Source organism: Drosophila subobscura, chromosome A (assembly GCF_008121235.1).
Source record: "Drosophila subobscura isolate 14011-0131.10 chromosome A, UCBerk_Dsub_1.0, whole genome shotgun sequence".
NCBI lineage: Eukaryota > Metazoa > Arthropoda > Insecta > Diptera > Drosophilidae > Drosophila > Drosophila subobscura.
Window position 1 is genome coordinate 22,355,293 of NC_048530.1, and position 24,789 is coordinate 22,380,081.

The following is a 24,789-nucleotide window of genomic DNA, read 5'->3' on the forward strand; positions in this document are numbered from 1 at the left end:
AATAATATGCAACAGCTGGTTCGATCTCGCTCCTCTAGTTGTTTTACCCTTTGAACATTGAGCATGGATTAGCTGGGTCTGCTGTGTTCTTGTAAGAGTATGAATAAAATAAGAGAGTTTCTTATATGTATAATAACTAAATGAATGCAAGCTTTTTGCAGATTCTTTGTATTCATTTGATTAATTGAAATCTGGACTAGCAGGGGAGTAACTGGCGCTACAATTCCCATTCTCATGTATGCACTGCAGAGTACTGGGTATGCCCATGGTCGAGTCACCACTCGTGCAGGCCATACTTAACTCTCTTGTTGTTGTTAGTTTTGTTGCCGCTTGATGGTTTTGCGGTTAGCTGCTGGCTGGCTGCTGGCTGCTTTTCGTGTTGTTGCTTCATCGACGACTTCGTTTTTGGCCGAATTTCGCGGCGACAAGCGAAACGCTCCGTTCAGTTGAGTACGTGCAACGCAGCCGCGCAGACGCAGCCTGCGGTTGAATACATTTTTTTCTCGCTTTTTTTTCCTCCTCCTCCTCCACTATTTGCTGCATCCTTTTGCACACGCAAGGATTCCGCCGGATAACGCCGCTTGTGAGCCGAAAAGAGTGTACGAAAACCAAGTGCCAAACTGCGTGGCCCGAGAATTGCAAGTAAGCAACAGCAAAAGCAACAACAAAAGTGACAAGTGATCAAAAACGAGGGTTAAGTGTTGCAGTAGAGAAGACGAACTTTTCTGGGATTAGCTGGATGGGTTACGCAGTGCGACACATGTTGCCGGTGCGCGTAACATGTTGTGGTTGGTCCAATGTTGTTGTGGTTTTTGTTGTTAAAAAAGATTCACTCGAGTGCAGGCTGTCTTATGTTGTGTTTGCCATGCCCCCCTACCCAACAACTGCAACGAGCAGTGAATTACATTCAACAACATAAACAATTGCAACGTATTGTGAGATGCATTCAACAGCCATTCATTTATATTCATATGTGGAAACCCTAAGAAATTACAAAGCAAGAGGGAGAACGTCTCGACAAGGAGTTACCCGGCGCTTTGCTCTGCTGAATTTGATTGTGTAAAAGCGTTTTTCTAGAACGCTTTGGAGTTGTTTTCCACATACTATTAGTAATGGTTTATGCGAACAATCCTCTAGCAAAATGTAGGGATTTTTCCTTCCTGCTCGAAATTGGAGCACCGGGTATGACAAAGCATCAACAATGTTTGCAGACAAAGAAAGATGTTCATGGCAACAATAACTAGGCTACATGTTGCAGCGGCAACAACAACAGCAATGCTCTCTAACTGTTGCTGCGCATTGCCATTGTTTCGAGAGGGGGGGACGGGGGGCAGATGTGAACCCTCTGCAACTCGAAGACAATACAAAGATTTGTCGTTGTTGCTGCTGAACATCAGCAACAGCAGCAGCAGCAGCAACAGCAACAAAAGGCACAGCAGCAGCAGCAACAAGAGGCTGAGCAGCAGCAGCAGCAACAGCAACATCAAACCATGCAGCGGCAACAATTGTTGTTCATGTTCATGTACAACCATAAAAATTAGCATTTACAACAGCGCAGTGAAAAGGTGAACGAGGAAGGGAAGAAGAAAGAGACGTTGTGGGAGAGTTTGGAGCCACGCCCCGGGCACATAACAGAAACTAAATATCATCTCTGTGCTCAAGATTTGGGCATACAAATTCAATCAAACTGGCAGTAAAATTATACTCAATCAACGTTGATTGAGCGCTTAAGCGAAATTGAGCAACTTCAATCAAGTCGATGGCAATCAGATGAGGCTGCAGATTAATTGACAGTCAAGATCTATCGATTTATGGCTCCAAATAATCGCTCGATTTATCGAACGAAAAATCATCCGCGTTTGCGATAACCCACAAACCAAAAGTATTCAAATTTCGAGAGAATAATGGTAGGTAAATGGGTAAAGGAAGACAAAGCTAAGACCTTTGGCTGTGCTCAAACATTCTTCGGCATTCCCAGCGACTGCATTTCACTTTTGAAATCTGCTTTCCTGCTGCCTGCAAAAACCTTTCTCAATATATTTTGGACTTGTTCATTCGATTTGTTGTTCGATAATCGCCAGTGCATAGCTTTATTAACATTTGGCACGCAGCAGCAACGGGCAACAGACAGCAAACGGTTGCTGCCACAATTTCCATGGGTGTTGTTGCAGTTAAATGAAATTTTCCGCTAACTAATTAAACATTTTGCACTGCACCATCGAATTAATTGCAACATTTGTGAGCACTGTTAGTCAGGCAAAGGCTGCGCGGCTTTTAGCTGCTGTCGAGTCATTGACACAATGACATCGCTCCCATCCGAAGAACAGCAACAGCAAATTGCTGCAACACCACAGCACACCAAGGTGACTGACACCAGCTGACGCCACTACATCATCGTGAACTCTGAGTGTCAGTCTGTCTCTCTCCGTCCGTCTGTGTCCCCGCCTGTCATGCGTTTGTTTACACCAAATTAACGCACAAAATGGCAAGAGAAAATCACTTTAATTGTCTCAATCATCGCTGTCAAAGTGGTTGGCATTTCGGTTTGTGTTTTGCGTGGGTGCTAACCGAGTTCAGTGTCTTGATCGTGGCCTTCGCTGCCGGACAGGAAGTCTAATTGGCCACATAAAAAAATCATAATATGTATACAACAAAAAGACACTTTATTGCTGCAAGAAAAAACCTTAGTGAAAAACTAGTCGAAGCGGCAGATACACTTTCCAATGCAGCAAACATAAATCGAGACATTTGCTGCATGCCAAAAGGTTTTCATCCTCTTTTCAGTGTTCATTTTGTTTACTCTTTATTTACTTCAGCTTCGAGTGATGGTTGCACCCCTTGGCAGTGTAAGACAAAACTATTTTTCTGCCATTAAAATGACGCATGTCAATGCTGCTGCTGCTGCTGCTGCTGCTTCTCGTATATAGGTTGTGGCAGGCGAGGAAGAGTTAACTCCGGGCCGGTCCGGGCCAACAGGTTTACCTGGTCCCGGAGCCTCACATATCACATCAGCCCTCCTCCCTCCTACCGCTCCCCTGGTCTTGTCTTGGCCAAAACTCGTTTACTGTCGCTGCTGACCCAATTTCGTGCCGCGTTTAATTTTTTTTTCGACATTTTTACAACAATTTGTTTCAGTTGTGTGGTTGTTGCTGGCGCGCTTATTTTTGCACAAAAAACACAGCAAAAATAAACCCTAAAAACGAGCAGCAATGAGAAATTGTAAAGAGAAATGGGAGCCCAAAACAGTTCCAAGACTCTGCGGATGTATCTGTATCTCTGCAGCTTGCATCTGCGGTTGGGTCGGAGTCGCGCCAGGAAAGGTTTGAGTGGAAGCGGTTGGCCCAGTCTCTCGGTCTCTGCTGGTGGCGGCGGCCTTTCACTTGCACAGCGCCACCAGCAGTGGCACGTCGGGTTTTGCGCTGGCTAATTGAAGTGATAAGACATCGACATTGAAACCGATTATGTCAGAGACACGGCCAAGGGTTGGCGAAATTTGGGGCTGCCCAGAGGCAGAACAAAGAAAAATTACAGAAAAATCTGTGAACGAATTTAATGCAACATTTTCGAATGAATTATAAGCTCCATTGAGGGTCAACTCTACCACTTGGTGTTCCAAAGGTTTCCCCCTGCCGATATTCCTGGTTTTACTTGTTGTGGACAACATCAATCACTCGATTGATCATTCGAGTGCACTTCCCCCTTTTTGCTCCTCTCCGTCAACACTTGACCGTGTCAGCTGTTTGTCTCTGTCAACATGTTGCTGTCCCATAATTAATCTTCTTCAGACTTTTATATGCTTTCATCTCCCATGTCCCTCCCTCATGTTATGCTCTCCCTTTGCTCTCTTTTTCCCGATATTCGACAAGCTTTTGGAATATTAGAAAAATGTTTATGGAATTTACCAGCGATATCACACACTCATTAAATTCATGTACACTTGGCATATTTCTCACCCACTCGCGAAAGCGTTTTGCCGCATTCCAGCGCAGCCCGAACCTATCCCAAGCTAACGAGATCTCGTACCCCCGCCGTACATATGTGTGAACTGGATAGACAAGCGCTAAGTGCCGTTAGATATTTCAACACCCGCTCGATAACAACAACGGCGGTAACCAGCAGCGGCCGCCACAGCGGGGTACAGCAGCAGCAGCCATGTGTCAACAGCTCCCTCTGCCCGAAACCAAAACAAAGCCCAAAAATAGCAACGGGGCCTGAGCCGGCTGATCGAAGAGAGAGAGAGAGAGAGAGAGACCCACAAATACTTACAGAAAGGCAGAGAGCAGAAAGCAGAAAGCAAAAAAGCGAAAACCAAAACACAACAAAAATGTTCGTATTTCTTTTACCCAATCGAGCCACGCCAATTACGACGAATACCCCCGAAATCCAGCAAACGATTTGGTTTGGGTTTTTGCGTTACATCATTACAACAACAACAACAAAATATTGTAATATGAAATATACGACAAAAACGACACAACGGCCGACGCATTTGTAAGACAAACAAATGGCAGATACGAGCAGCAGCTATCGAGCAACATTGTTGATGCATCATGCCCAGGCACATGCATACGTGACTTCCAAACATTAAAATGTAACGGAAAGCCCTTTGATTTGTGGCTCGCTCAAGGTCGTCCAGTCCACAAAACAGACACACTCAAGAGGGGGGGAGTGCTTTGGTCTGTCTGTCTGTCTGCTGATGCAATTGTCTGCCTGCCTGGCTGTGGCAACACTGCATTTGGTAATGCAATTCACCAAAGTTTGTTCATATTTAAGCAATCGAAATGAATCGTAATTGAAATGCCTCACGAGCTATGCATAATCGTTGGCTTAAGAACTAGACCACAAGGTCTGCCGAAAGGTCTACCAACTTCTCTCTCTGTAATTTTTTTAAATAAAAAAACAATCTCTTGCCGAACATGCATCTTAAATGTTTTCTCTGTTTCTTTTTCAGCTGGCCAACGACGAGCACTAGCACTGGAGAAGCAGGAAAATACTCAAAGGAACACAGACAAAAACTGGAGACAGCCCAGCGGAAAGACAGCAAAGAAGAGACCAGAAAGCAGAGCTGCGCCATGCACAAAAGAAAGAAACGCTAGAAACGCAGAGCGAAGCGAGCGACAGAGCAAATACAAAGCGAAAGAACAGACAGACAGAGAGAGAGAGAGAGAGAGAGTCTTCCATTCCGTTAGTCGTAGTTCGAATCCGAAATCAAAATGGTACTCAATTTACTGTTTATAACGACGGTGATCAAGTCGACGTTTGGCGTGGTGACCACGGGCCTGTGGCTGATACCCTTGATGCTGGCTGCCATCACGTACTATCGCTACGATGCCGTGGATCCCGAGTCGCGGCCATTGGACCAGCTCAATCTGTACCCGGAGTACGACTTCATTGTGGTGGGCAGCGGCTCGGCGGGTGCGGTGGTGGCCAATCGGCTGAGCGAGGTGCGCAAGTGGAAGGTGCTGCTGATCGAGGCCGGGCCGGACGAGAATGAGATCTCGGACGTGCCCTCGCTGGCCGCCTATCTGCAGCTGAGCAAGCTGGACTGGGCCTACAAGACGGAGCCCTCGAACAAGGCGTGTCTCGGCATGCAGAACAATCGCTGCAACTGGCCCCGCGGCAGGGTCCTGGGCGGCAGCTCCGTCCTCAACTATATGCTGTATGTGCGGGGCAATCGCAACGACTACGACCACTGGGCGGCGCTCGGGAACACTGGCTGGGACTACGAGCAAGTGCTGCGCTACTTCAAGAAGTCCGAGGACAATCGCAATCCCTACCTGGCCAACAATGCGTACCATGGCCGTGGGGGGCTGCTCACGGTGCAGGAGTCGCCCTGGCACTCGCCCCTGGTGGCGGCCTTCGTGGAGGCTGGCACTCAGCTGGGCTATCAGAATCGCGACATCAATGGCGCTCAGCAGTCGGGCTTCATGATCGCCCAGGGCACCATTCGGCGCGGGTCGCGCTGCTCCACGGCCAAGGCCTTCCTGCGGCCCATACGGCAGCGCAAGAACTTTCATCTCTCGATGAACTCCCACGTGACGCGCGTGATCATCGAGCCGGGCACCATGCGCGCCCAGGCCGTCGAGTTCGTCAAGCACGGCAAGGTCTATCGCATTGCGGCACGCCGTGAGGTGATCCTTGCGGCGGGGGCCATCAACACGCCGCAGCTGATGATGCTGTCGGGCCTGGGGCCGCGGAAACACCTCGAGAAGCATGGCATACGCGTGCTGCAGGATCTGCCGGTGGGCGAGAACATGCAGGATCATGTGGGCATGGGCGGACTCACGTTTCTGGTGGACAAGCCGGTGGCCATTATCCAGGATCGCTTCAATCCCACCGCCGTCACGTTCCAGTATGTGCTGCGCGAGCGCGGCCCCATGACGACGCTCGGCGGTGTCGAGGGCCTGGCCTTTGTCCACACCCCGTACTCCAATCGCAGCGTCGACTGGCCGGACATCCAGTTCCACATGGCGCCGGCCTCCATCAACTCGGACAATGGGGCGCGCGTGAAGAAGGTGCTGGGCCTGAAGGAGTCCGTCTACCAGGAGGTCTATCATCCCATTGCCAACAAGGACAGCTGGACGATAATGCCGCTGCTGCTGCGGCCCCGATCGCGCGGTTCGGTGAAGCTGCGCACGGCGAATCCCTTCCACTATCCGCTGATCAATGCGAACTACTTTGACGATCCGCTGGATGCCAAGACGCTGGTTGAGGGCGCCAAGATTGCGCTGCGCGTGGCCGAGGCGCAGGTCTTCAAGCAGTTCGGATCGCGACTGTGGCGCAAGCCGCTGCCCAACTGCAAGCAGCACAAGTTCCTCTCGGACGCGTATCTGGAGTGTCATGTGCGCACCATATCCATGACCATCTATCATCCCTGTGGCACGGCCAAAATGGGACCCGCCTGGGACCCCGGGGCCGTGGTCGATCCCCGCCTGCGCGTCTACGGTGTGCGCGGCCTGAGGGTCATCGATGCCAGCATCATGCCCACCATCAGCAGCGGCAACACGAATGCACCTGTCATCATGATTGCCGAGAAGGGTGCCGATCTCATCAAGGAGGATTGGCTCACCAATCCAGAGTACAAAGTGAAGCGACAGGCCTCCGCTGGGCGCACAAAGAGTCGAACAGTGGGGGGCGCTGGCGACACCGAGGCGGCAGCCAGCAGCATACAAGCCGTCAACATAAACAGTTTGCTTAACAACAACAACAGCAGCAGCAACATTCTTGACAGCAGCAGCAACATTCTTGACAGCAGCAGCAACATGGTCGCCAGCAGCAACAGCAACATCCTTGACACAAGCAGCAGCAACATAAGTGCCAGCAGCAGCAACATTGTCAACAGCAGCAACATCACCTATTCAGAGAGTTAGGTCGCACAGAGAGTCAGCTCCAGATCAGTGCTCAGGGGTCCATTAGCTTTACACACACACACAATGGGGAGAGAGATCTCGCTTCTTCTTTCTCTCCAAACGAGCATCATGTTGCCATTCATCAAAGTATTCTCTTCTTGGAGCTCAGCCGCACAGCAACAAACAGTCTCCAAAGAAAGTTTACAAGAATTGTTCTTTGCACACAAAAGTGCATACAAACTTTGATTGTGGTCCCAATAATGGGATCAATTGAAAGTTGCATCAAATCGAGAGCTTCCTTCGAATCACATTTCCAGCTTCTCTGCACAGATTCTCTTTGACAATTTGTAGACCCATTGCCACGCATTCTCTACTCTCCACTCTCCAGTCTACACTCTACCCGACGACACCTTTTCCATTGCAAGAAGTTAGAAGAGAGAAGCATGATGAAATCGAGTCATAGATTATAATGTCCCTTAATCTGTATTCCTAGCTTTAGTTGACCATTTTTTTTTTCTTATTGTCTTGTAATATTATTATTTTGATTATTGTTTGTGTAGTTTGTCGTTAAGTTATGCTTACATTAAGTTAATATTCTTTGACTATTTATAGAAAGCTCCCATACACACGCATGCGCATTATTTAAACGAAAAACACATTCTATTTAATAAATTAAATTTGCATAAACCTAAACATTATGGCAGCGAATTAATTAGCTAATGAATTGGGAATACCCAGGCCAGATGGTCATGGGAGTGTGGCTGGAGGGAGTTGGTATTATATGGCAGACAGCCCAAAAGCAGGCAACGCAAATGAGGTAACCACCACATTGAAAGGGAATTAGTGATGGCAAGAAATTTCAGGGAGGAGTTGCCACCATTACCGAATTGAGCAAAATGGAACTTCCTCATTCATGCATGCATCGAACACCAAAAGTTGGAGCATTTTTTACACCACACAAAATATTTAAAATAAAAAAACGCCTCCCTTGCATCCGCATAAGTAAGCATTTTGATACTCTGCACGTTTTGTTTCTCCGGAATACTGGTAGCTCTACTCATTTGGAAGCTTTCACACACGAGCCGAGTCACGCGCACATCTCTAACAATATTGAGGCAAAAATGAATTGATAGCCTAGCATTGGGGAGCGGCCTTTCAGCTGAAAACACGCCACAACACGCAAGACTCGCACTCGAGGACAGAGGCAACAAAAATGGTATTCATTTATGGCGTTTTCCAGGCAGCAGACAATCATTTTCACAGCTCGAATGGGCAACAAACTTTGAACTTGTTGTCACAACGCAACGCCACAAGAAAACGAAACTAAGAACTGAGAACTGAAACAGACATCGAACAAGTTAACAACAAGCCAATCAAGGGGCTATAAATCATCTTTCTGACAGACCCCCGACCAACGGAACGAGGGACCATCAGACCAGCAGACGAGCAGACCGCAACCTTGGGCCACAGTTTTCATGCCAACACGCGAACACATCGGAAGCCGGAACTCTGCGCGGCTCTAATCAACGCAAATTATATCGAATGCCTCTTTTCCCGGGCAGTTTCCGATGCCAAACGATCAGTCCCTGTCCGACTTTGCAGGCACTTGGCTAACGTTCTAATTGAGGCGCCAAAAAACCAACAAAAAACACAAATTTTAACTCAAAAATCTGAGTTTATGGCTAATTAATGTAAATGTCCAAGATGCTTGAACAACAACAGAAAACACGAGCCCACAATTCACACATTTTAATGGACTGAACGGAGTGGAGGCAAGTTCAAGGCCTGCACTGAGACCCAAAACAGACGCCACGATCAGCGGGTATGATGGGCAGTCCGCTCCTTTGCCTTCAGCTGATCGAACACAGAGCAGCTGCCAGTCGAGGCAGCTTTCCCTGGTGGCTTTCGACCTGTTTTTAATTGATTCTCGTCCGCACATTGCCTACGACACGCCCCCAACCGAGCATCGCAGCATCCGTTCGAGCATCTCGAGGTCTACACCAGATACTCGTGCTGCACTGCAGAGCATTTGCCCTAACTGTGGGTCCACGTTTCGTGGCCAAAAGCGCAATAAAAAGAAGCAAGCCATATGCAAAAATTCAGGTGCGAAAAACTCCAAAGATCGAAACAAATGACGAAAAATGCTGAAAGAAAAGGAAAGGAAAGGAAACTGTGTCAATGACCAACGGAAGTTTCGTTCGGCTGGCAAGCGACTTCCGTGTATGGTAGATGGTGTTACCGTTCCAGTTAGAGGTCAATCAACTTGTTGTCCGTTAGACAATCGTTGCCATGTCCCGGGCCCAAGCAAGCGGTTGACCCAGACCCAATGAACTTGATCTTTGGATCGTGGATACGCTTTGGTGTTCACTTCGGCATTTGCATACCGCAGACACGCCGCGCCACTCACCTGCAAGGGAGAGCAAGAGACAAAAATGTATTAATTAATTGGCTTTGGGCTGGGTTGGGTCACACATTTCCCATTTCACGGAATTCTCAAGCACATTTCAACGGATTACAGTGTAAATATTTATGAGGGGAAACATTCTTACAACCAGCGGAAGTTCAATCGCTGCAAATGTAACCGGTCGGAGACCCTGGACCGTGATTAGGCACCGCCTGACCCATTTACCCGCTGAACCTGAACACTGGGCAGTGGTTACACGAGAGACTCAAACAAGTTCCAATTTCCATTCCAACACACACAACACAAGAACTTCTATCGCGAGACCTTGACGGGAGATTTCCCATTCAGAATTGGGTGCCCAAGCTGCTTGGCTTTGTGGTTCTGATGGAATCATTCATTTACATAATATCCAAGCTGCGTGGATTCTTAATGAAAAGTGTCTACAAATATTGATAGCTCGGAAGTGGAATACAGCTTTGCGACAAATAGAAATGAAAGAACTTCCGAGTTCGCTTCCGAATCAAACATGTTTCAAATACATTTTCGTTCCTGTTCACTACATGAACGAATCGCTCGAATAATTGTTTGCCCAAGCTAGCCAGCAGCTCCCAGAAGTGCGAGGGAACAACGAACGATTCACACCAAATCAGTTCCAAACGAAAATAAACAATTACAATTATGGTGTCGCTGAAGTCCATTCAATTATCTCCCCCAAATGTTTGGCTATTGTGCGATTGATTGGAATGTTTTACGGTAGGAAATGAATCAATTACTGAGCCGCAGCACATCGATGGGGATGATTGACATGACAAAGCAGCACAGAAACAGCAACCAAAGAAGTTGAATAACATTTTGCAGAGATGCAGACACAAAACCAATGGCTACATAGACAAATGCTCAGGCGGATAACATTACTGATTGTTTGCTCAGCACATTAAAGCACATTAAAGTGTGCAATTATTTGATTTGAAGCCCCAACAAACGGCGGAAGTTGCGCACCGATCCGCACCGCACAAAGAGAGATCGTGTTGAGTGATGATGGATGGTTGATAGTCGGATGGCAGGGAGATCACGGTCAAGCGCCAGCAGATGGCACTGCAAATGACAACGGAACAAGTGCAGATCCTCAATGAGTTATTGGAGTTTATGGAGATAAATATAGATGCGAAAGGAGTGTTTTGGGATTAGTCTTGAAGAGCGGTCATCGTGGTGCTGCTCTCGCCAACGAGTGTGGAGCTGGCTTGGGGTCCGGAGATGTCGTTCGTGTCGTTGATGCTGCACAGATCCAATATGGTGTGGCCTCTGTAGTCGGCGCCGGGTGTGTCCCAGCAGTGTTTGTACCAGGCCGAAGATGCCTGCTGGTGTGTCAGCCCAAAGCCGGCGAAAATGCGCATCGTCCAGTCGCTGAGGCTGCGCATCAGAGCACTGCAGAAGCTCTCCCGTTTGGGTATGGGAGCCATCAGAAAGATCGAGTCCAAGGGCATGACCTGCTCATCGCCAGACCAGTAGCTCACCTCGTCGGAGCGAGTGCTGCATAGGTTCATCCGTTTGCTGTCCAGATCCGCCAGCTCGCCGGGATTCCAGCCGCAGTCTTCATCCAGCCGATGGCCGCTCTCGTCCGAGCTCTCGCCCTGCTGCACATGGTACTCGATGCTCGGCTTGGGTAGCGTCTGCGTCTCACCCGATTCGACGGCATTCACAGGCTTCGATTGCAGCCGCAATCCTTCCTCCTCCTGCTGGGCCTGCCGCGAGGTGCTGGGCTCATCGTCAGGATCCACTGGAGCCACATCGCTGGACTGAGGACCGGCATTGGCTGCCTTGATGGCTCCGCGCAGCTGCCGCTTCGTATTCGGTCCGGACATGGAGCTGCGGGTTTACGGGGTTTGGATTTTACTCCATTTTACTCGCTGTTTCCTTCACATTTTACTCACAACAATTATTTTGCTATTGCTTTTGCTTGATAGATAATTTTGAGCTATTTTTTTGTTTGCTGTTCAGTCAGCTGCCGCTTCGATTTGCTCGACAGCTCGGTAAATCTGACAGAGATTCGGTTCTAAAAATATGAATCTGAACGTTTCCATGCTGGCCTGCTGTGTGTGTGGTTTTTGATCACATTTCTGAGACATTTCTGAGGGTACACACTGCTTCGAACCCTCGAGTGGGATGTCTCTTTTCGTTTGCTTTGGGTATCCCCTGTCTGCGGCCATGGAAAATATTATTCCAAAATATTTGCTTTAGTATTTGGCCGGTTAAAAACCCAGCCCCAAAATGTAACTAGACTGGAACAACAGGTTTGGTTCGTCTTTTTTTCGGGGAAGAGCAGTTGGGTCTCTAGAATGTGCGATTCAAATGCAAATTTGTGTGCAGAATGCCTCGTCACGATGATTGAAACTAATGGCAATAATTCGAGGCGTTTTATGTCCAGTTTTTATCGATTTGAGTCGATTGTGTGTGCCAGTCGTTAAGCGAGCAGCCAGGCAGCTGCAATCAGCATCTGTTTGCTGCACAAATGTTCCCCTAAACGAGTGGACTCTCCACGCGCAGCTGCGGAATCGTTCATCTTTCGATTGTTCAATAAAATTCGATTGAATCTTCAGCTCGCACTGAATGCCAGGGACACAGATGGGCCAAGCAAAAAAAAACCATGTGTCGCACACAAAGTCGAGGCCCAAAAATAGAAGCCACACACTAGCCGCAGTTTTGCCAAAAATAAAAGAGAGAGGGAGGGGTAGAGGGAGAGGGAGAGCAAAAACCAAACGAAACAAAAGCTGATTTTCCGAAAAACTCGGTCAAAGACAACGACTTTTTGAATAAATTCTTGACTTGCCAAGCCACAGAGCCGCAAATACCCATTGATGGTGTGTGTGTGTGTGTGTGTAAAAAAGCCTTAAAAGCCACACTTTAATTGCCGTTAGTGCAGCGCTGCAGCCACTAGAAGCAGGCAGCTTGACGAACTTGAGGCCCGAATTGCAGGCAAATTGCGAAATTTGATGCCAACTGTTGGTGAGCCAAGAGCCAAGAGCCCTGACTCCGAAGTTTGTGGCCAACAAAAGGTGCTTGAATGTCAGCGATTCTGGTTCTGATTCTTGGCCGTCCTTGAGGCTCAAAAAGGTTCTGTGCCTGTGCCTGTGCCTGTGCCTCATTGGTATGCTGAATGATCTGCTTGGATCGAACTCCCTGGAGAGGAAGAGTAGCCGGCCACAGAGCCACTGTCCTTCGGCTGGCCATACATCTCATTTGGGGCGGAGAACACATCAAAAAATCATTAAGCATCATCTTAATTTTATTTCTTGTTGTTTTACTTTGCGCTGTTTTCTTTTACGAGTTGTAGTAGTTGTTTTAGTGGTTGTACTACTCTTCGTAGTGGCAGCAGTTTGTCGTATGGTTGCGCTCGACCGGGCCAGCTTTTCGCTCGTTTTCTCAAAGGCAAAGTTTCGCTCAGGCTCCACGATGCTTATTCTGTGGCGTATTCTAAGCCATGAATTGTTCACATGCAAGCGGAAATAATTATAAAATTATTCGCTAGACAATGCGGCAGGCAAAACAATACTATGAGCAGCCAAGCCAGGCCAGGCCCGGCCACCTCCGACGCCCATTCAGCCATTCACGAATTTAATTGCAATCATGGGGAGGCAGTTCCAATGGCTTTGGTGATTGAACACAAATCTCCAACTTGTAATTTATCAAACGGAACACTGCAACGAACATTCATTGGGTTGGCCCTTCATCAATCAACCAGCTTCACTTTTGTTTTTCTTTGAAAATAATCCATTTTCCAGCGTGTAAACGTAATTAGTAAGAATTGTTGGTTCATTTTCTAAATTTACGTTTGTTGCATTCGAAAAGTTCTTGGTTCCTTGCGAAAATTATTTCAGATTTTTATATTCCCTTTGAGGAAATTTTGTTTTTTTTTTTTATCGTTTTGATGAAAGTTTTCTGTATTTATGGTTACGATTCTAAACAGGAAATACCCAGAGAAAAAAAAAGAAATTATAATATTTTTTCGAATTAAAACTTTTTAGCAATAAAAATAAAGATTGTACAAAAAAATTTTTTTTTTTTTTTAATTTTATATAAAAAAAAATTCTTGATGTTTATAAAAAATATTTTATAATAATATTATAATAATATTTAATAATATAATATTCATAAAAAATATTTTTCATATATATAAAAAATATATTTCACATTTAAGTTAATATATTCACTTTTTAATCAAATTTTTTTCCTAAAATTTTGAATATTTGCTAAATATTTTTAAGTGTTTCATGCAAAGATTTAATAGGAGCAAAAAATGTGTTTAAATCATTTAAATTGAAAATCAAAGAGAATTTTTTTTAATTAAAGAAATATTTACGCGATGTGTGGGTGTGTTTTTCTTTGTATTTTGCCAGTTTCAATCGAGTGTTCATTTGAATATATTTGTTCCAGTCTAAATGCGACATTTACTTCAGTTATTTGAGACATTCCTGAAGCTGAACATCACGTCAACTGCATTTACATTTTTCGCTTGTTCCTGCATCGTTTCCATTACATTTGATGCAGCAATACAGCAAATAAATGATTAAATTAGCAACTTTTAGCAATGTTTTTCGTGATTTCATTTGTTAACTCATCGATTTCTATGCACTTGCAGTCGTGCTCTGAATTTGGCTCAAGGCAATGCCTTTTTCTTGGATATTCTGATGCATTTTCTCGCACAGATTTGTGCAAGTAAATAAACGATTAGAAATAATCGGCCAATAGCCAGGAACTGTTGAACCTTCCACCCTCCATTGTGTTGCTTCGGCAGTAAGTATTTCCCCTTCTAAGAATAGACCTTAATTCGAGCGTGAAAAATCAATACGGAGACCTGTTGTTGGTTGGACATTTTGTGTAATTCGAATAGACTTTGGGCTCCACTAATCGTGAATGCCTGCGATCTGTGATTGTCTCGGATAATTCCTGGGCCCTCAGAGGCGATTAATGATTAGATCGAATGAACATGGGTGGGGCGGGGCAGGGCAGGGAAATAATTGATGCTCATCGGCCAGACAGTTCCGATCCAAGAGCTATAATTGTCAACTCGAGCTGCTGCTGGCAGCAGTCTCCCCACGCTGCCAAGTGCCAGTCGATTGCGGGAATCGCGAGTGTCCGGCTGACTCCCATGACTGCTGGAAGATCCCTAACTGCGCTCGGCCTGTGCCTGGCAGCCCTCCTGTGCCTGCAGGCGGCTGAGCAGAGCTACTACGACAACAGCATGTTCGACATGCTGGAGTTCATGCGCCGCGGACAGGCGCAGCTGGACCTGGAGGCACTCGACAACGGCCACAAGCTGCTGCCCAAGTACGACTTCATTGTGGTGGGCGCCGGCACTGCGGGCTGTGCCCTGGCCGCCCGCCTCTCCGAGAATCCCAAGTGGAAGGTGCTGCTGCTGGAGGCCGGCGGTGCCGAGAGCTACGCCATGGACATACCCATCGCGGCGCACTTCCTGCAGCTGGGCGAGATGAACTGGAAGTACCGCACGGAGCCGTCCGCCAGCTACTGCCTGGCCATGAACAACAATCGCTGCAACTGGCCGCGCGGCAAGGTGATGGGCGGCAGCTCCGTGCTCAACTACATGATGTACACGCGGGGCAGCAGGCGGGACTACGACCGCTGGGCGCAGCTGGGCAATCCCGGCTGGGGCTACGAGGACTTGCTGCCGTATTTCCGGAAGTACGAGGCCTCGCACATACCGGACGCAGACACGGGCCCCACGCGGCCCGGCCGCCAGGGCCCCGTCAAGATCAGCTACACGGAGCCGCGCACCCGCATCGCCGACGCCTTTGTGGCTGCCTCCGAGCAGGCGGGCCTGCCGCGCGGCGACTACAACGGAGAGACGCAGCTGCGCGTCTCCTACCTGCAGGCGAACGTCTACAACGAGACGCGCTGGAGCTCCAACCGCGCCTACCTCTACCCCCTCAAGGGCAGGCGCTCCAATCTGCACGTGAAGAAGAACGCGCTGGTGACCAAGGTGCTGATCGATCCGCAAACGAAGACGGCCTACGGCGTCGTGGTGCAGACGGAGGGCCGTGTCCAGAAGGTGCTCGCCCGTCGGGAGGTGATCGTCTCCGCGGGCGCCATCAACACGCCCCAGCTGCTGATGCTGTCGGGCGTGGGGCCGGCCAAGCACCTGCGGGAGGTGGGCATCAAGCCGATCGCAGACCTGGCGGTGGGCTTCAACCTGCAGGACCACATAGCGCCGGCGGTGAGCATTCTGTGCAATGCCAGCTCGCTGCAGATCCAGGAGATGTTCAGCGTCCAGGCGCTGGGGGACCTGTTTCGGGGTCGGGGGCCGCTGCGCACGCCCGGCGGTGTGGAGGCCATTTCGTTCTACGCGCTGGATGATCCGCAGAACCCGCAGGGCTGGGCGGACATGGAGATCTTTGTGGTGGGCGGCGGGCTGCAGACGAACGTGGCCCTGCGCCTGGCATTGGGCCTGAGGGCCGATCTCTACGAGGACATGTTCGGCGATCTGGAGCGCAGCAACGCCAACGGCTTCCTCATCTTTCCCATGATCCTGCGCGCCAAGAGCCGCGGGCGCATCAAGCTGCGCAGCCGCAGCGCCCAGGAGCACCCGCGAATCTACGCCAATTACCTCTCGCATCCCTACGACCTCAACATCACGGTGCGCGGCATCGAGCAGGCTGTCCGGCTGCTGGAGCAGCCCGCCTTCCGCGCCATCGGTGCCCGGCTGCTGGAGAAGCGTCTGCCCGGCTGCAGCCACCTGGCGTGGCGCAGCAGCGACTACTGGGCCTGCCACGCCCGCCACTTCACCTTCACCATCTACCACTACTCGGGCACCGCCAAGATGGGTCCGCGCTCCGATCCAGCGGCCGTCGTCGACGCCCGCCTGCGGGTCCATGGCATTCGCAATCTGCGCGTGGCCGATGCCAGCATCATGCCCCATCTGATATCGGGACATCCCAACGGGCCCGTCTACTTGATAGCCGAAAAGGCTGCCGACATGATCAAGCAGGATTATAATTATATTTAGAAGGGAACAGGGCAGTGGACTTTGTCCACTAAGTCTACCATCAGCACGGAACATGTACAAAAAAGAAGCGCAGTAGCGTAGAAAATAACTCTCACCAACAGATGGTCAAATATGAATCAGATCGGATCATTACTAGAGCCAAAATGAACAAAAGTAACGCTCTCTGCCGTCTTGCAGCATGCGCCCTCTGGCGGAGCAGATTTCATTCAATTTAAGAATGATCTTCAATGAGGGAAGATCGATTTTGGTACCCGGTACTCGAGGGGTAAATGGGGACAACGAAAAGAGCTAGCGAAAAAAGAGATGTAGATGTAGATGACAAATGTAGAACAAATGTAAAATGTCAAATGTGAAATTCGTAAAAAGAATAAGGACAGGTGTACGCTGACTGAGTACCGGGCTTAAGAGTTGCGACGCGCAAGAAGCGTCTCACACGTCCCTTCTCGTTTGTAATATTTTCTCGATGATTCATCAAAGGATAATCTTCACATGGGTTGCTCCTAGAGCGCCAAAGATTTAGTCGTAATTATGAACAATAAACAATGAATTGATCGCTGACATTTGTCATCAACGTAGAACCGAAGGGCAGCAGTTTCCAATGGTACAGCAATCATGACTATTTGGTTGTCTTTATGCAAAGTTGATTGCAAGTCATTCGACACATTTGAGTGCCTAAAAATCATCCATAATCACTCGTTCATTCTGAATTCTTTCTGGGTTAGAACAACAGCGCTGAGACCTTTGAATGGGAGCGGGTTTTGGTTGCTCCAACGACAGGTTTCCCCATAAAGAACGGCCGCATGTTAATTACATCAATCGATGGGGTGAAGAGAGGATGACGATGCTCCAAGCAAGACGAAGCCATGGGAGGGCCCTTTAATGTCTGCTTCCGCATTTTGGGTGCACAGCCAAGAGCCAAGAGCCAAGTCAATGTCAGCGCTCGGCATCTATTGAGCTTTCAGTTTCTGCTTCGGGTGCTGCGAACGTGCCCACGGACCAGTCCACCAGTCCCCCAGTCCACCAATAACTTTTGTGAAGATTCTTGGCCATCGGCCTGCGCTCGTGTGTGTGTGCCGTGCCGGCTGCTGTAGCCGAACGCTGCAGCCGAGAGATTCGCAACCAGACACGAGCGGCTCGGCGCGGCTCGGCGCGGCGCTTAAATTTAATATTAAATTGAACTTGGCCAGAGCGTTTGGCAGCATTACTAGTTCCGAATCCGCTTGGGCAAGACGCGACCAAGAACACTGCGCGACCGCGACTACAATTTGTGTGTCTGAGAAGTTCTCTTTGGAGTTTGTGTTTGTTTTTGTTGTGTTTTTTTTGTATCATTTGAAGTGCCACAAGTGGAGGCAGTAGAAGAATGAGTCTGCAACTTAGACTGGGACTGGCACTGGCACTGGCACTGGCGTCTGCCTGCTGCCTGGTGTCGCTGGCGTCCGCCCAGGAGAACAATGTCCTGTTCGAGACAATCAACTTCCTGCGCCGCGGACAGGCGGACGTCGAGCTGGAGAACTACGACAACGGCCTCGTGCTGGACACCGAGTACGACTTCATTGTGGTGGGCGCCGGCACTGCGGGCTGTGCCCTGGCCGCCCGCCTCTCCGAGAACCCCGAGTGGAAGGTGCTGCTGCTGGAGGCCGGCGGGCCCGAGCGACTCGTCATGGACGTGCCCATTGTGGCGCACTTCCTGCAGCTGGGCGAGATGAACTGGAAGTACCGCACCCAGCCCTCGGACCACGCCTGCCTCGCCATGAACAACAATCGCTGCAACTGGCCGCGCGGCAAGGTGATGGGCGGCAGCTCCGTGCTCAACTACATGATGTACACGCGGGGCAACCGGCGCGACTACGACCGCTGGCAGGCGCTGGGCAACCCCGGCTGGAGCTACAAGGACGTTCTGCCCTACTTCAAGAAGTACGAGGGCAGCAGCGTGCCCGATGCCGAGGAGGACTACGTCGGCCGCAACGGCCCCGTCAAGGTCAGCTACGTCAACTGGCGCTCCAAGATCTCGGAGGCGTTCGTCGAGGCCGCCCAGCAGGATGGCCTCAAGTATCGCGACTACAACGGCCGCATCCAGAACGGCGTCGCCTTCCTGCACACCACCACCCGCAACTCCACGCGCTGGAGCTCCAACCGCGCCTACCTCTACCCCCTCAAGGGCAGGCGCTCCAATCTGCACGTGAAGAAGAACGCGCTGGTGACCAAGGTGCTGATCGATCCGCAAACGAAGACGGCCTACGGCGTCATGGTGCAGACGGAGGGCCGTGTCCAGAAGGTGCTCGCCCGTCGGGAGGTGATCGTCTCCGCGGGCGCCATCAACACGCCCCAGCTGCTGATGCTGTCGGGCGTGGGGCCGGCCAAGCACCTGCGGGAGGTGGGCATCAAGCCGATCGCCGATCTGGCGGTGGGCTACAACCTGCAGGATCATACGGCTCCCGCGGTGACGTTCACCACGAATGCCACGTCGCTGAAGTTCGAGGACTTTGCCGATCCGACGCTGATCAATCGATTCAATCGCATGGAGGGCCCGTACGGATCGCCGGGCGGCTGCGAGGCCATTGCCTTCTGGGACCTGGACCATGAGCGCGACGAGGATGGCTGGCCGGACATTGAGCTGTTCCTGGTGGGCGGCTCCATGTCCTCGAACCCGGCCATTTCGCGCGCCTTCGGCCTGAAGAAGTCCATCTACGATGCGCTGTTCGCGGAGATCGAGGACAAGTCGCTGAACGCGTTCATGATCTTCCCGATGATACTGCGCCCCAAGAGCCGCGGCCGCATCATGCTCAAGAGCAGCGACCCCCTCAAGTATCCCCTCATCCATGCCAATTACTTTGCCCATCCGTACGACGTGGACATCTCGGTGCGCGGCCTCCTCAAGGCCGTCAGCCTGATGGAGCAGCGCGGCATGAAGGCCATCGATGCGCAGCTGTGGGAGCGCAAGATCCCCACCTGCAAGCAGCATCCCTACAAGAGCTGGGCCTACTGGGCCTGCTATGTCCGCCACTTCACCTTCACCATCTACCACTACTCGGGCACCGCCAAGATGGGTCCCAAGTCCGACCGCGCCGCCGTCGTCGACGCCCGCCTGCGGGTCCACGGCATTCGCAATCTGCGCGTCGCCGATGCCAGCATCATGCCCGAGATCATGTCCGGCCATCCCAACGGGCCCGTCTTCATGATCGCCGAGAAGGCAGCCGACATGATCAAGCAGGACCACGGCTTCATTCAGTGATTCGGCCAGCGACACTCCATCGTCCCATCATCCCAGCCCAAAGTTTGATCAGGTCCAAGCCCGGTTCCTTGCACACAGCCAAAGTCTTCGCCCAACTTTTTGCCTCTCAAGTCTCTCCATCCATTGGCCAGGTGCAAGCGGCGGCTTCAGCTTTAAGTTTTAGCTAAGAAATTCCCCTCTCCAGCCTGAACTGATTCTAATCTAAGTCTAGCCCCCTAAGCAACACAAATAAATCTTTGTCTAAGTTTAACATCAATTCGGTTTCCATTATTTATCTTTTTTTTGGCAGCGCTGACATTGACATTGGACGCTCATTCTTTTGATTGGATTTCAGTGCCTTTTGTTTTTGCCCATTTTCATGCTAATAAATTGTTAGCATGTCTTTTTTTTTGTCTCTTTTTGATATCTTTTATTGTTGCGGAAATGATTTTTGTGGTCTTGTTTTTATGGCTTTTTGTTTCTCTTTTGTTTGGCATTTTTTTTTTGGCTTAATTTGCATTGATTTGACCTCAAGTTTGCATGCCCCACGGGGGGGGGTTAGCGTCTGTCCATAAATCAGTCACAAATTGAGAACAATTTGCCACCGAAAAGTATGCAAAAGTTTTATGTTTGCTCAAAGCTCAACTGAAAGCTCAACGCTGAAAAGCTCAACGATCGCTGGCTGCCAGCTAAATCGATTCTTAAGTGATTTAAATCTGCATTTTTGATCAGAAATCTTAGCTAGAAATCTTTTTGGAGATTTTCCTGAACACATTTGACTCCCAGAAAGTGCAACAAATGTTTGGCAAGGCTTTTTCTGGCAAGAGAAATTATAAGTTACGATTGCAAATGCTTTAAGAATGAAGTTTCTTTAGGTTGAACTCCCTAAACATATTTTTGAGATATTTTTTAGATGATACTTTGCTGCATTTAAGCTTCTAATTTCAAAAGAAATATTCAACAATTGCTGAACCTTTTCTTGAGGCAGAATATGCACAAATTTCTGTATGCAGAGAGCAGCTCCAATCTTTGTTTTGCTCTCCTTTCTGGACTTCTCTTCCCTGCTCCTCTGCACTTTCGACTTCGAGCCCGTTCCTGCCCAAAAGCTGCGACAGGCATTGGCTAGCCCGCAGACATGGCCCATGCCAGACATCGTGCTCGGCTTTTCATTAACACAAATTGAAATATTCATGAGCATCCGGGGCTGGTTGCCGGAACATGAATTTTGAATGCAATTGCCGCGACCAAAACAAGACCCACTCCAGCGGGATAAACTCAGCCATAAATCTGCCAGTCTGGCAGTCGGATTTGCATTGAGATTGGGAATTGTGGGGGGAGGGGCGGGGGCTAACTGCATCCATATGCTGGCCGTCGGACAAGCCCAAGGGTTGCTTTTACATTTCCATTTCCACTTCCGCTGCAAGCCGGCAGATGCAGCGGCAACCCCAAAAGTTGTTTCTGTTGTTTACTGAATGTCCAAATTCGCCATGGGAAACCGCCCCAAACCCACAGGAAAGCGAGCACAGAGCCAACCCCCGAGAGCTGCCCCTCAACGGAGTGGCAAGCGAAAAACCAGAACAATTCCCCGCGGCCAAGTGCCATTGAACCAGGCTCAGACCAAAAGCAAACTTCCCAAGAAGACACAGCCACAGATGAAGACGGCGGACGGGGGACGTGGACAATGTTCTACGTGTTGAAAGAGACAGAGAGAGGGAGGGAGGGAGAGCGAGCGAGCGAGAGAGCGACATGGGGATAAGCAAGCAGAAAGCGTAAATTAGCAAGTGGCAATAAAAATTCTTTCCTCTTAAAACAATCTTGGCCCGTCTTTGGCCCTACAGCGACGCTGACGGGAGACAGCGCCGAAAGATCAGTCGGAGAGAACCAAACCAGAGAGACGACAAGATGACACTTGAGATGGACACAGTGGGGCCAGTGCGGAAATATTGTGCATAAAAGTGAAGTCTAAAGAACGATGGGTTTATATGAAGCTAAGATATTTATTAACTGTTAATATTTTTTGGGCCAAAAAGTGATTTTGCAAATACGCAACAAAATCTTTCCTTGTTGTATAAGTTTCCCATAAGCGAACGGACAACTTTCCTCACCATTCGCCAACAGCAATGCGGAATTTGTAATTTTAATTAATTGTAAAATAAATGTACGATTTTACATCCCAAATCTGTGCGCAATTTTGCAAGTTAAATGTGCTGCAAGATACATTCAAGTGCTGCAATGGAATTTCTGATCCTAAAGCAGCAGAAAAAAGCTAAGAAGTTGTAATAAATCAACTTTAATCAATGAATTTGCTTTGAGGTTGCACAAAGAATGTTTACATATATTTTATGTGAATATATTTCCTCACAAAAAAAAAAAAATATTTAAAAAAAATTTAATTGAATCTTTTTTTTGGGTATTTTATATTCAGAATGGATTTTTCGACAACGTACAATTGAAATCAAAGATTTTTAATAAATGAAACTGTGTTTCCGTTAAACCATGCGAATTTTGGGTGTTTTATTTTACTACCCAATTTTTTTTAAGCCTATTTCAAGTTTTCTGCAGCATGATTCTACCTAAAGTCGATCTTTCCACCCAATTACATTTCTGACGTGCGTGCATAGTGTTTGAATTATGTACAAAAAGGTATGACATTGTGCCCACTGTGCACAGCATTGATGCGAAACAGAAGTTCAACGATTCGGCCAGCTGGCCAGCCAGCCGCAGAGTTCAGTTAACGTTCAGACGCAAAGGTAAAGCGACCAGAAGTACGACCAAGACCAAGACCACAACATCACCATGGGGAAGCTGCTGCCGCTGCCGCTGCTGCTCTGCGTTCTGCTGAGACTTTTGCTGCTGTTGGAAGAGGCTAATGGAGAGCCAGGACGAGGCCGGCAGCCCGAACTGGAGGCACTGCGACGCCTGGGCCTCGGGAATGTGGTCAATGTGCCGCTCTACAGCGATGGTGAGTCACTGACAAGCCCGTATCCGGGTGAACTCAAACCCTTCGAGTGATTCACAGCGCCAAGGAGCACTTACGACTTCGTTGTGGTGGGAGCAGGAGCCGCTGGCTGCACGCTGGCCGCCCGCCTCTCCGAGAACCCCCAGTGGAGCGTGTTCCTGGTCGAGGCCGGCGGCGTGGAGAACATTATGCACCAAGTGCCATTGATGGCACCCTCGCTGCAGGCCACCGCCTCCAACTGGGGCTACAAGTCGCAGCCGCAGCGCCACGCCTGCCGCGGCATGCCTGAGAACCGCTGCGCCCTGCCCCGCGGCAAGGTCCTGGGCGGCACCAGCTCCATCAACTACATGATCTACAATCGCGGCAACAGGCGGGACTTCGATGGCTGGGCCGCCGCCGGCAACCCCGGCTGGAGCTACGACGAGGTCCTGCCCTACTTCCTGCGCAGCGAGTCCGCCCAGCTGCAGGGGCTGGAGCAGTCGCCGTACCACAACCGCAGCGGACCCCTCAGCGTGGAGGACGTGCGGCATCGCACCCGGCTCTCCCACGCCTATGTGCGCGCCGCCCAGGAGGCGGGACATCCGCGCACCGACTACAACGGCGAGTCACAGCTGGGCGTCTCCTATGTGCAGGCCACCACCCTGAAGGGTCGCCGCCACAGCGCCTTTCGCGCCTTCATCGAGCCCATACGGCAGCAGCGCCGCAACCTGCACATCCTCACCCTGGCACGGGTCACCCGACTGCTCATCGACGAGGCCACCAAGTCCGCCTACGGCGTGGAGCTGCTCCACCAGGGCAGGCGTCTGCGGGTGCGTGCCCGCAAGGAGGTCGTCCTCTCGGCGGGGGCCTTCAACTCCCCGCAGCTGCTGATGCTGTCGGGCATCGGGCCGGCGGACAACCTGAAGGCCATTGGAGTGCCCCTCGTGCAGGCGCTGCCGGTGGGGAAGCGGCTCTACGATCACATGTGCCACTTCGGGCCCACCTTCGTGACCAACACCACGGGCCAGACGCTGTTCAGCGCCCGACTGGGTCCCCCCGTGATCAAGGAGTTTCTGCTGGGCCGCGCGGACACGTTCCTCTCGAGCATTGGTGGCGTGGAGACGCTCACCTTCCTGAAGGTGCCACGAGCCCGAACGCCGTCCACGCAGCCAGACATCGAGCTGATTCAGGTGGCCGGGAGCCTGGCCAGCGACGAGGGCACGGCCCTGGCACAGGGCGCCAACTTCAAGCAGGAAATCTACGACAAAATGTACAAGGAGCTGGCCCTCAGGCAGCAGGATCACTTCACCTTTCTGATCATGCACTTTGCCCCCGCCTCGGTGGGTCGTCTCTGGCTGCACAACCGCAACCCCCTCGAGTGGCCACGCATCGATCCCAAGTACTTCTCGGCCCCCGAGGATGTGGAGTACATCCTGGATGGCATCAAGGCGGCCATTCGCATCGCCCAGATGCCCGCCCTGCAGTCGATTGGTGCGCGGCTCCTGGAGCGCCCTGTGCCCGGCTGCGAGTCCCTGCCCTTCGCCTCCGACGACTACTGGCGCTGCTCCATCCGGCACCTCTCGTACACGCTGCACCACCAGGTGGCCACCTGTCGCATGGGTCCCTCGAGCGATCCCAGCGCCGTGGTCAGTGCCCAGCTGCGGGTGCACGGCATGAGGCGGCTGCGGGTGGTGGACACGAGCATCATTCCCGTGCCGCCCACGGCCCACACCAATGCGGCGGCCTTCATGATCGGCGAGAAGGCAGCGGACATGATACGCTCCGACTGGAGCTGAGCCACAAGCGAATGCATGTAAATGGGTCAATAAAATGCTTGAAGAAAGAAAGTCCCAAAGCAAGCGAAGGGTC

General features: G+C 50.3%; 6 protein-coding genes across 8 annotated transcripts in view; 4 read left to right on the forward strand and 2 right to left on the reverse strand.

Annotated features, from left to right (window-relative positions):
* The window catches only part of LOC117903628 (flotillin-2), an 87,266-nt gene that overhangs the window by 56,360 nt on the left and 6,117 nt on the right, over nucleotides 1-24,789 (reverse strand). The window lies entirely within an intron of this gene.
* On the forward strand, nucleotides 457-7,999 carry LOC117903533 (glucose dehydrogenase [FAD, quinone]). Its single transcript, XM_034815716.1, has 2 exons — nucleotides 457-642; nucleotides 4,952-7,999. Exon 2 carries the CDS (start codon nucleotides 5,214-5,216, stop codon nucleotides 7,368-7,370), a length of 2,157 nt encoding a protein of 718 aa, XP_034671607.1. The 5' UTR covers nucleotides 457-642; nucleotides 4,952-5,213; the 3' UTR covers nucleotides 7,371-7,999.
* Nucleotides 10,887-11,784, reverse strand: LOC117903661. Its single transcript, XM_034815986.1, has 2 exons — nucleotides 11,685-11,784; nucleotides 10,887-11,619 (listed from the first exon to the last, which is right to left on the reverse strand). The coding sequence occupies exon 2, from the start codon at nucleotides 11,613-11,615 to the stop codon at nucleotides 10,938-10,940; it is 678 nt and encodes a 225-aa protein (XP_034671877.1). The 5' UTR covers nucleotides 11,616-11,619; nucleotides 11,685-11,784; the 3' UTR covers nucleotides 10,887-10,937.
* On the forward strand, nucleotides 14,872-16,797 carry LOC117903581 (glucose dehydrogenase [FAD, quinone]). Its single transcript, XM_034815804.1, has one exon. It carries the CDS (start codon nucleotides 14,900-14,902, stop codon nucleotides 16,769-16,771), a length of 1,872 nt encoding a protein of 623 aa, XP_034671695.1. The 5' UTR covers nucleotides 14,872-14,899; the 3' UTR covers nucleotides 16,772-16,797.
* On the forward strand, nucleotides 18,008-20,094 carry LOC117903590 (glucose dehydrogenase [FAD, quinone]). The gene has a single exon (XM_034815815.1). The coding sequence runs from the start codon at nucleotides 18,132-18,134 to the stop codon at nucleotides 20,001-20,003; it is 1,872 nt and encodes a 623-aa protein (XP_034671706.1). The 5' UTR covers nucleotides 18,008-18,131; the 3' UTR covers nucleotides 20,004-20,094.
* Nucleotides 21,729-24,748, forward strand: LOC117892036 (glucose dehydrogenase [FAD, quinone]). The gene is made up of 3 exons (XM_034797964.1): nucleotides 21,729-21,751; nucleotides 22,820-22,944; nucleotides 23,002-24,748. The coding sequence occupies exons 1-3, from the start codon at nucleotides 21,729-21,731 to the stop codon at nucleotides 24,714-24,716; spliced, it is 1,863 nt and encodes a 620-aa protein (XP_034653855.1). The 3' UTR covers nucleotides 24,717-24,748.

Coding starts and splice junctions, on each gene's coding strand:
- LOC117903590 (XM_034815815.1), top strand. CDS start 18,132: ATGAGTCTGCAACTTAGACTGGGACTGGCACTGGCACTGGCACTGGCG.
- LOC117903581 (XM_034815804.1), top strand. CDS start 14,900: ATGACTGCTGGAAGATCCCTAACTGCGCTCGGCCTGTGCCTGGCAGCC.
- LOC117903533 (XM_034815716.1), top strand. CDS start 5,214: ATGGTACTCAATTTACTGTTTATAACGACGGTGATCAAGTCGACGTTT.
- LOC117903661 (XM_034815986.1), bottom strand. CDS start 11,615: ATGTCCGGACCGAATACGAAGCGGCAGCTGCGCGGAGCCATCAAGGCA.
- LOC117892036 (XM_034797964.1), top strand. CDS start 21,729: ATGGGGATAAGCAAGCAGAAAGC. Junction 21,752..22,819: donor GGGATAAGCAAGCAGAAAGC/GTAAATTAGCAA, acceptor GCTCTGCGTTCT/GCTGAGACTTTTGCTGCTGT. Junction 22,945..23,001: donor TGTGCCGCTCTACAGCGATG/GTGAGTCACTGA, acceptor AGTGATTCACAG/CGCCAAGGAGCACTTACGAC.